Source organism: Nerophis lumbriciformis, linkage group LG24, assembly GCF_033978685.3.
Source record: "Nerophis lumbriciformis linkage group LG24, RoL_Nlum_v2.1, whole genome shotgun sequence".
Classification (NCBI taxonomy): domain Eukaryota; kingdom Metazoa; phylum Chordata; class Actinopteri; order Syngnathiformes; family Syngnathidae; genus Nerophis; species Nerophis lumbriciformis.
Genome location: NC_084571.2, coordinates 24781444 through 24792500, shown reverse-complemented (window position 1 = coordinate 24792500; position 11057 = coordinate 24781444). Strand labels below are relative to the sequence as shown.

The 11057-nt window shown below is 37.8% G+C and overlaps 1 protein-coding gene across 3 annotated transcripts in view; it reads right to left on the bottom strand.

Annotated features, from left to right (window-relative positions):
- Positions 1 to 10654, bottom strand: part of cspg4ba (chondroitin sulfate proteoglycan 4ba) — a 109424-nt gene extending 98770 nt beyond the window's left edge. For all 3 annotated transcript variants that reach the window (XM_061981844.2, XM_061981846.2, XM_061981845.1), the window contains exon 1: positions 10438 to 10654. In XM_061981844.2, coding sequence (XP_061837828.1) covers positions 10438 to 10531 — 94 coding nt within the window. In that variant the 5' untranslated portion in view covers positions 10532 to 10654. The remainder of the gene's footprint in view (positions 1 to 10437) is intronic.
- Positions 10655 to 11057: the final 403 nt, after the last annotated feature.

The window sequence follows — 11057 nt, the reverse complement described above, 5'->3', positions numbered from 1 at the left end:
TTGTGTGTTTATGTAAAGACCCCAAAATGGCTCCTATTAAGTGTGTTGTCTGTCTAATTATAAATAATGCAGACGAGGCGTGTTAACTGAGTTCTCAACGTTTACTCACAGCGTGCTCATAACCACATTCTAACTCCCAGCATACAACGCTTCTCAGGGCTACCGCGCATGCTCGTAACTATCGTTGCATGCTGGGTAGTGTAGTTGTTATATTTGCTAGCTCATAACATCACATTAAGAGACACGCTTACGCGCTTAATTCAATACTCGCCGTCATTCCGGGTGGATTGACAAAAGACCTCCAGCCGCTAGATATTGGTGTCAACAGGGCATTCGAAGCTAGACTGCTAACTGCGTGGGAACAGTGGATGACGAAGAAGCGCGCGGTGCATGCTGGGATATGTGACGTTTCATTTCCATTTGTGTGTTTATGTAAAGACCCCAAAATGGCTCCTATTAAGTGTGTTGTCTGTCTAATTATAAACAATGCAGACAAGGCGTGTTAACTGAGTTCTCAACGTTTACTCACAGCGTGCTCATAACCACATTCTAACTGCCAGCATACAACGCTTCTCAGGGCTACCGCGCATGCTCGTAACTATCGTTGCATGCTGGGTAGTGTAGTTGTTATATTTGCTAGCTCATAACATCACATTAAGAGACACGCTTACGCGCTTAATTCAATACTCGCCGTCATTCCGGGTGGATTGACAAAAGACCTCCAGCCGCTAGATATTGGTGTCAACAGGGCATTCGAAGCTAGACTGCTAACTGCGTGGGAACAATGGATGACAGAAGGCGAACACACCTTCACTAAGACAGGGAGGCAGCGCCAGACGACGCCAACATCTGCCAGTGGATCGTAAATGCCTGGGCAGATATTTCGGTCACAACTGTGGTCCGAGCTTTCCGGAAGGCAGGATTCACAGAACTGCTGGATAACAGTGACACTGACTCCGATGACTTCGACGAGACGGAACCGGCCATTTTGGATCTCACATTTGCCCAACTTTTCACTTCGGACACCGAAGACGAAGGATTTACGAATGAAGAATAACTTCAGAAAGTGAGCGCTATGTTTATTTTGTGTGTTGTGACATTAACGTTCGAGCAACATTATGTTGCTATTGCTCTGCACTATTTTGAATTTTACTATGTTTGTGATTGCACATTTGCGTACATTTTGGGAGTGAACAGAGTTGTTAGAACGCTGGTTTTTAATATATTATTAAAGTTTGACTGACCTATCTGACTGTTTTTTTGACATTCCCTTTAGCGCAGCGTAGGCGCGGCTTATAGTCCGGGGCGGCTTATAGGTGGACAAAGTTTTGAAATATGCCATTCATTGAAGGTGCGGCTAATAACCCGGGGCGGCTTATAGTGCGGAAAATACGGTATGCATTTGTTCAATGAGTAAAATATGCGGACATTGTTTACGCAAGACCACTCCTCTAATTGCTGATGTGGCTGGTGTGTGTTTGTGTGGGGCGCGACCAGCAAACTGCTGATAGAGAAATGGCTCCAAAAAAATCAACGACAATGTGGAAAGAACGCAAATGGCCCAGAGAAAACGAGAAAGAGGTTTTGCGCTCGTTTTAAAGTGAAAAAGACACATTGTTGTGTAATGTATGTCTGTCAAACCAGGCTAGCGTTTTACAATAGCCCTACAACGATGATGCAGCACATTGCCAGAAGGCACCTTTAATATATAAAAGTAGCGAACAAGTACAGACAAGGTAAACGTCTATGTTGGCAGCTAACACTATCTTATGTTTGACTTACATGACAATTGTTTTATTCACTCACATGGGAAGACATTTTAAGTTAACGAAAGTTAGGAGTTGCTAAGAAAATTAAGCTTCACTCCTAAAATAAATACATTTTCAAATGTGTATTATATTGTAAAATAAATTCTCATCCAATTCATCTTTATTTCAGAGAGTCTTTTTTTGTCCATTTTGGTAGGGGTAGGTATATAGTAGGAATGTCAAAAAAATTGCCTGATTCACTGATTTTCGAATGAATCGCAATTCCTTTTTGTAACGATACTTAATCGATTAAAAAAAAATCAGAAATCAATGTTTAAAAAAAATTGTTTTATTTTTCTTTATTTTAAATATATACAGGCATGTGATTTGAACTTAATCAAAAATACTGAAAATAAGCTGGGAGTCAAGGGGGGCACCCGAAGTTCCTGTTTTTTTAGCAATTGAACATGCAAACAATAGCCAAAAAAGCACTATTTAAAGATGTTTTAGTGTTTAAAGAATTAAAAAAGGATCAACAGAGTTGACATAAATACATACCCCATTCATCCAAATGAATCACTATGTCTGTTTCAGTCTCTTTTTTTTTTATTTAGTCACTACAGTAATTACAACTTGTGTTCGCATACACAGGAACCACATAGATTAGCCTACTCTATACAGTATTTATAACCTTACTAGTAGGGATGATGTTTGATAAGAAATTATCGAGTTTGAGCCTATTATCGAATCCTCTTATCGAACCGATTCCTTATCGAGTCCAGATAGGTTGTTGTATATGGAAAAAAACACACAATATTTGGTTTAATAAAAGTTCACTTTTATTATATAAGAAAATTATAAAATCTAATAAATAAATAAATATTGACTGTTACCCCCCCTAAAACAATAAAATAAAATAAATAAATATTGACTGTTGTTACCCAAAGTATATTAAGTAGGATTTTTCAGAAAAACAAATATATATAGGTGTATAAATAATAATACAGTGTTAAATAAAATCAGTCTCTTGGGCACAAAACTGAAAATAATACAGCTCTCCAAAAAGTGCACTTCTGCTGCTGTTTGACATAACTGTTTGTGATGATGCTTTGACATTTTTGCACTTTATTTCTTTACTGAAAGAAAATTCTATGAAGAGAAAAGTTGTTTGCAAATGTGGTTACAATGCTAAAAAATGAAAAGTTAAAGCTAAAAAAAGAAATACACTTTATTGAGTTAACATTATTTCTTTATAGGGGGAAAGATGTGATGTTATGAGCTAGGAGGGAATATAACAACTACACTACCCAGCATGCAACAGGAGTGACGAGCATGTGCGGTAGCCCCAAAAAGTGTTGTTGCATGTGCCACCCGGCAGCTAAGAATTACAATATGAGCATGCTGTGAAAGTAAACGTCAAGAACTCAGCCAACACGCCTCGTCTGCATTATTTATAATTAGACAGACAATACATATACAGTGTGATTTTGTTTTGTTTACAAGGAAAGAAAACCAAAAGTTAAAAAAGGGAGATATGTTGTATATATATGTATGTGCTGCGGTTGCTTTAAGAACGTTGCGACAGCTGCCGTAAAGGAGGTGCGTTGCTAGCCTGGTTGCTATGTTTCCGGTTGATCGTAAAAGTGTTTGTCATGTGTTTGTACCCTGCTCAAATCTCTCAGTAAAGTTATTCATTGGATTATATCTTTTGTTTTGAACTGTATTACACCTTGGAGCGCTTTTTCTGGTCCATTTTTTTCCTGCTTTCCCTATCTGCGCCTAATGACTGAGCTACGTGACGTCATTTCTTGTGATGTCCCACGGGGCATTTCTGGTCGGGACGGGATTCGTTCCCAGGGATTTGAATAAAGACCCAACTCTTTTTCTTTACTATAGTGGTCTTGATAACGGGTACCGGTTCTCAAAAAGGGATTCGAGTCCGAGGACTCGGTTCTTTTCTTATCGAACAACCGGGAAAACCGGTTTCGAGTATCATCCATACTTACTACTACGCTTCACAGCCACAGATGGTTCATCTAGTTATTTACAATATTTACACATTATTTTGATGGCTCTGACATGAAAATTCCTGGCAAATTTTTGAGCAGCTTGCATTTTCCTTTTTGTTTCTGCTTTAGTGGATTCTGCCTTGGATTTTATAGCCAATGTATGTCTCTTCGACTCCCTCTCCACATCTAACTGCTCCAAATGAAAAAAATCATGCAAAAATCATAAAGAGTACACACAATATTTATTATATTAGCTAACTTCCTTTATCAGAATAGCCATGTGTGATTTATAGCATGAAATACCAAATATCTTGCAGTAATGTTGTTTATGTTTCAAAATGATTCAACTATTCAATGTCAAAATATAAACAGTAGAAATAATGAACAACATGTCAGCTACTGTCTTGTTCTAAAACACTAATGAAAATGAAATGTAGCATTTAGACAGGCTATACTGTAGCAAAAGTCATCACGTCTGCCACAATCATGTGTGTTCTTAAATGTGTATTCCACGTCTTCCATGTCGAGAGCAGTTTTGATTTGGGCTTACATGGTAAACAACTATAATGAATGTGTTGGGCATTATTTTATCCAGACGCATACATTTGTCCAAATGTGGCCAAGTAGACGCGTTGTGGGTTTCCTGGACGTCGTCTACATCGCTAAAAGACAACTCTAAAGAATATCCTTCTGCCATATTCCACTATTTTTTTAAATATATAAATCGCCCGCTCGAATATTTCCTCTTCTCTTCTCCGACTCTCTCAACGTCATTGGGGATGTCTGTTGTGATTTCCCTTCCTGGTTCGATGACCTGCGCTATCTTGCACTGATTGGCCTGTTTGTAATGTGTTGCCCTAATCTACACCAATCGTGACTCGAAGAGTGATTGGTGCCAAAAGGAGGGAAGAAGAACTCCTATATTTGGAGTAAAAAAGTTAAGACATCGATCAAACAACCATAGACTAATCTGCAAAACAACAAATCGATATTGATGTCATTAAAAGGGAAATGCACTTTTTCTTAAAAATTGCCTATCTTTTCACAATCCCTAATTGTGTTAAAAAAATGTATGCATTCTAAGTCGTAAAATATGGAAAGTACGGGCCGGCTAACAATGCAGCTAATGGGAGTTAACTATTGCGGAGATAAAGCCCTCTCAAAAAACCTCCAAAAACCGCCAAAAATACTGTATTTACATGTAGTGACCTGAATATTAACCAAGTACTAGCGATGTCGTTATCATAAGTGCGAACGCAGACAAACTACTTTTAGCGGTGCCGTGATCACGGACAGCTAACTAGCTTATGCCGCTACTGTTTTTTGAAAAATTGAGCCAGTGAGCTGCTGCATCGCCTCTGGGTTGGTGAAAGTTAATTATAGATTATAAATCATGCCTCTCACCTGAATAGTAGAAGGTTGTGGCAATAAATCGAGAAGTTGGTCAATTTTGGAAAAAATGCTTGTTTGTTGTTGTTTTTTAACCTGTGAATGGATTATGATTATGTCTCCATTTAAATGGAAATATATAAACATCCCATCTGTCGGCATCCCACTGAGAGCAGACATTGTAAGTGATTATTTTATTATGTTCCTTGTTTGTATTTCTTGTTTAACACTTCGAAATTGTGCTACATGATGCTTGGTGTTAAACTAAAGCTTAATCTGTTTAGCACACACATTCTAAAACTCGTAGCTCATCCGCTTTATATTCAGGCTCAAAAATATAAGTTTCTTGGTCATCATTTGTCCCAAAGTAGTCTTTGTTGTCTTTCATGAAGTCTGCCATTATTAGTAGTTTTTGTTGTTGAAGGAAATAGCGAACGTTGTGATGCGCCTGGGAAGTGAATTATATTTATATAGCACGTTTCTCCTCGTGACTCAAAGCGCTTTACACAGTGAAACCCAATATCGAAGTTACATTTAAACCATTGCACTGGGAGCAGGTGGGTAAAGTGTCTTGCCCAAGTCAGTGACTAGGATGGCGAAAACGGGGATCGAACTTGGAACCATCAAGTTGCTGGCACAGCCACTCTACCAACCGAGCCACGTTGCCCCAAATTATTGAAATTAATATGTCACCGTATGCTTATTAAAATGATCAAAATATGAAATTATTACATATTATTATAAATGTGTTACTACATTACATATACATACATTATGTACAGTACAGACCAAAAGTTTGGACACACCTTCTCATTCAATGCATGTTCATTATTTTCATGAATATTTACATTGCAGATTGTCACTGAAGGCATCAAAACTGTGAATGAACACATGAGGAGGTATGTACTTAACAAAAAAAGGTGAAATAACTAAAAACATGTTTTATATTCTAATTTCTTCAAAATAGCCACCCTTTGCTCTGATTACTGCTTTGCACACTTTTGGCATTCTCTTGATGAGCTTCAAGAGGTAGTCACCTGAAATGGTTTTCACTTCACAGGTGTCATAGTTTTGATGCATTCAGTGACAATCTACAAGGTAAATAGTCATGAAAATAAAGAAAACGCATTGAAATGAGAAGGTGTGTCCAAACTTGTGGCATGTACTAAATATACAACGTTTATGGAGGGTTTCTTTGAAAGGGCTTTATAGGCAGAATAGAGCGACTTTCCTTGTTAGCTGACTTTTACTAGCGTGTATTTATGAGTTAGAACGCATAAAAGAATAAAAACACGTGTTCTTGTCTTACATAAAGATTGTGAATGATAGGCAAAATTCCAAAAGTCCAGTTTCCCTTGAACACATCTATTATGTTCTATCATTTGAACAGACAGCATGAAGTACAGTACAGAGACAGTGTTGAAATGTAATAAAAGAAACACACCAAACAAGCCAGAAAGTTGTCCAAATGCAGTGTCTGAAATTACAGATGTCATCTCTAAATTCATAGTATATATTAGTATACACTGTTGAAAAGAAGGGCTGGCACGAACAATACCTTGTTTTTTAATTGTCTTTTTACAAATGAAATAAATGTTTTTAAATAAAAGAAAAAAATATAAAATAATTTGGCATGCGATTATATAGAGTGACGTGCGGTGAGGTTAGTGGCTGGTGAGGCACTGACTTCATCACAGTCAGATTTACAAACATATGAACCCTGAAGAGTATCTTATTCACCATTTGATTGGCAGCAGTTAACGGGTTATGTTTAAAAGCTCATACCAGCATTCGTCCCTGCTTGGCACTCAGCATCAAGGGTTGGAATTGGGGGTTAAATCACCAAAAATGATTCCCGGGTGCCGCGCCGCTGCTGCTCACTGCTCCCCTCACCTCCCAGGGTGTAATCAAGGGGATGGGTCAAATGCAGAGGACAAATTTCACCACACCTAGTGTGTGTGACAATCATTGGTACTTTAACTTAACTTTACACATACAAACTGTAGCACACAAAAAAGCACATTTAATTTAAAGAAAACGTTATTATGGCCTTACCTTTACTTATAAATGAAGTCCATGCGCCACTCCTTTTGAACAAAAGCATCGATAACTTGTTTATAGAAGTCTTCCTTATATTTCTTCAGTTTTAAAAGTCTCTCTGTCTTGATGGAGATCTTCCTTTAAGTATTACCTCCTGCTTCGATTGAAAGTCCAGTTTAGAAAACGGTTTTATTTTAGATATGTAATCCTCCATGTTAATAGTCCAGGCAAGAGGAAAAAATAAACAATCACTGCTAACTGTTGCTACTTGTTGTCACTTCTTCTGCAGCCGAGTAGTCGCATGAATGATCTCTGGGATCACTACTGCCCTCTACCACCAGGAGGCGGGATTACTGCGAGCCTTACACAGTGCGTCTTCGCAGCAGTTTTATGATTGCTCAGCACAAGAAATATGTTACACACATACAGTTGTTGACAAAATACACTGTACATTATGTACCTCAGCTAACTAAACTATGAAAATGTATAATATAATTCATATAGCAATACGGTCTCACTGCACAGCAGGCCAGCAGTTAGCAGAGTCATTGCGCAATCCATGGTGAGGCTCAACTCAGTGACGTGCCTCAACTGGCTGCTGACTCACCGCAAGTCTCTTCTCAGTATTTGAACGGCATATGTGAAAATTCAGCAATTTTGAATAAAAATAATCTAAAACTGCTGAAGTTAAACGGAAAATAACTTTATAGTATAATCACTGGATACATATAACAATGTAATTATTTTTTTTTCTTTTTACATTTTTTTTCTTTCCATGATGGCACGTGAGGCCCCGCCTCACCTGCCTCCCCTGACTGCACATCACTGATTATATATATAATGATTAAAAAATACTAAATCTTGACATACAGTCGTGGTCAAAAGATTACGTACACTTGTAAAGAATATAATGTCATGGCTGTCTTGAGTTTCTAATAATTTCTACAACTCTTTTTTTTTGTGATAGAGTGATTGGAGCACATACTTGTTGGTCACAAAAAACAGTCATGAACTTTGGTTCTTGTATGAATTTATTATGGGTCTACTGAAAATGTGACCAAATCTGCTGGGTCAAAAGTATACATACAGCAATGTTATTATTTGGTTACATGTCCCTTGGCAAGTTCCACTGCAATAAAGCGCTTTTGGTAGCCATCCACAAGCTTCTGGTTGAATTTTGGTGCAGTTCAGCTAAATTTGTTGGTTTTCTGACATGAACTTGTTTCTTCAGCATTGTCCACAGATGTATGTCAGGACTTTGGGAAGGCCATTCTAAAACCTTAATTCTATCTTATTACGCCGTTCCTTAACTACTTTTGACATGTGTTTGGGGTCATTGCCCTGCTGGAACACCTAACTGCGCCCAAGACCCAAACTCCGAGCTGATGATTTTAGGTTGTCCTGAAGAATTTGGAGGTAATCCTCCTTTTTCATTGTTCCATTTACTCTCTGTAAAGCACCAGTTCCATTGGCAGCAAAACAGGCCCAGAACATAATGCTACCACCACCATGCTTGACGGTAGGGTGGTGTTCCTGGGATTAAAGGCCTCATCTTTTCTCCTCCAAACATATTGCTGGGTATTGTGGCCAAACAGCTCAATTTTTGTTTCATCTGACATCATATGGACAAAGATAAGACCTTCTGGAGGAAAGTTCTGTGGTCAGATGAAACAAGAATTGAGCTGTTTGGCCACAATACCCAGCAAGAGGAGTGGTCAGAAATTCAACCAGAAGCTTGTCAGAAGCTTGTGGATAGCTACCAAAAGCGCCTTATTGCAGTGAAACTTGCCAAGGGACATGTAACCAAATATTAACATTGCTGTATGTATACTTCTGACCCAGCACATTTGATCACATTTTCTGTAGAGTCATAATAAATTCATAAAAGAACCAAACTTCATCAATGTTTTTTGTGACAAACAAGTATGTGCTCCAATATCTCTATCACAAAAAAATAAGAGTTGTAGAAATTATTGGAAACTCAAGACAGCCATGACATTATGTTCTTTACAAGTGTATGTAAACTTTTGACCACGACTGTATATCGTTATTGGGATATTAAATAACCGATATTGGGATTTTTTTTTTCATTCGATTGCATCGACCGTGGCAAGTGCACATTCTCTAGGCACAACCATGTCATTGCACTCAAATATTATCGATTTAATTTGCGCACTCGAGGTCGAGCTCTTACGATTAGTTGAGGACTTAATTTGTGCCACATTGCATAACAATAAATCACTACAACAAACTGGTCAAGTGCCTTAGGAGGTGCCCCATGAAGCCTTTCAAACAGAGGTGTCAAAAGTCGTTTTCACTGAGGGCCACATCGCAGTTCTGTTTGGCCCCAGAGGGCCGCGTCTAACAGTGAATACTATTATTAAATTTTTTTTAAATGCATTTTATTAGTAGATTTTTTTTAACTAAAATGTAAGCATATGGTACGTTGCAATAACTTCACCTCAAAATTTAGTGTATATTACTGTAAATGGAAAAACAGTACTGCTGTTATTATGGTAAAAAAAAGGCAGCTCAGATGCCAGAATTTGACTGTAAAATTTACATTTGTTTTTTAGTGTAAATTAAAAAAAATCACAATTTTACAGTAAAATTTTGGCACCTGAGCTGCCAGTTTTGTTGTTTTTTTACCACAAATCAACAACTGTAGATTTTTCGGTGTATTACTGTAAATGCCAAAATGGCACCACAGTTTATTCAGTAAAAAAAAGTAGGGTTTTTTTTTCATTTAGAGAAAAATGCTGTAAAAACCACAGTAAATTTCTAAAATTTACCATGACATCTATTGCTACTTTTACATTGCACAATTTGATGGATAACTTGCTTTGAAATCATTATTATTAGTATTTATTACTATTTAAAAAATGATTTGAATGTTTGATAATATATTTTTGCATAATTACACAATATTTAAGTTACCATAATTTGCGATTGCATGGAGTACATATATTTTTTATCTCCCAAAATACAAAGAAAGAATACGTTTAGTAAGACAAGTTACAGTACTTTATTGATCCATATTATTTTTTACAGGCTTTTGAGGGCCAAATAGAATTAAGTGGCGGGCCACATCTGGCCCCCGGGCCTTGACTTTGATAGCCGTGCTTTACAACAATGAATGAATGTAAAAGCTGACCCGGATAAGAAGTATAGAGGGTAAATAACCAAAATGTGTATTAAATTAAAGGAGTTAAGTTCATGCGGAGATTAAGTGTAAAAGTAGCAGCAGTTACCTCCTGACGTGAGCTGGAGCAGGAGCGACCACCATAGAAGACCGCAGACCCCAAACAACTTCTTCTTCGGAGCTTTTTTCTCAAAGGAGGACATCTTCCCTCGCTAAAAATGGACAAGTTACATACTTGCACACTTCTTTTCTCCCTTCTTCGGCGTTAGGTCCCACACGGTGTTACAGTTGGCTCGTGTTTTATGTTTAAAAGAAACTGGACACAATCGCACGACCCGCGGCTCGAGACACTGGAGAAACTCCGCCTCTTGAGCGCGCGAGCTCGTTCTCGTGAACGCGTTTACCAAAGTAAAAGCCCAAAAAAAAAGAAAAAAAGCAATGTTTTAAAGCGGGAGATCGATTTGGTGAAGTGTACGTTTAATAGTAGGGATGTCTAAAGTGCGGCTATTTTAAAAATACTATTACAAAAAAACACAACAATTGAAATTAAAAGAGCAAACAAATATAGATTTGTAACGAGAAAAGTTGCGCGAAACCAGGGGTGTCAAACTCATTTTCACTGAGGGCCACATAGCAGTAATGGCTGCTTTCAGAGGGCCGGTTTTTAAAAAGTAATTTACATTATGCATGCGGGTAATAACCAGAGGTGGGTAGTAACGCGCTACATTT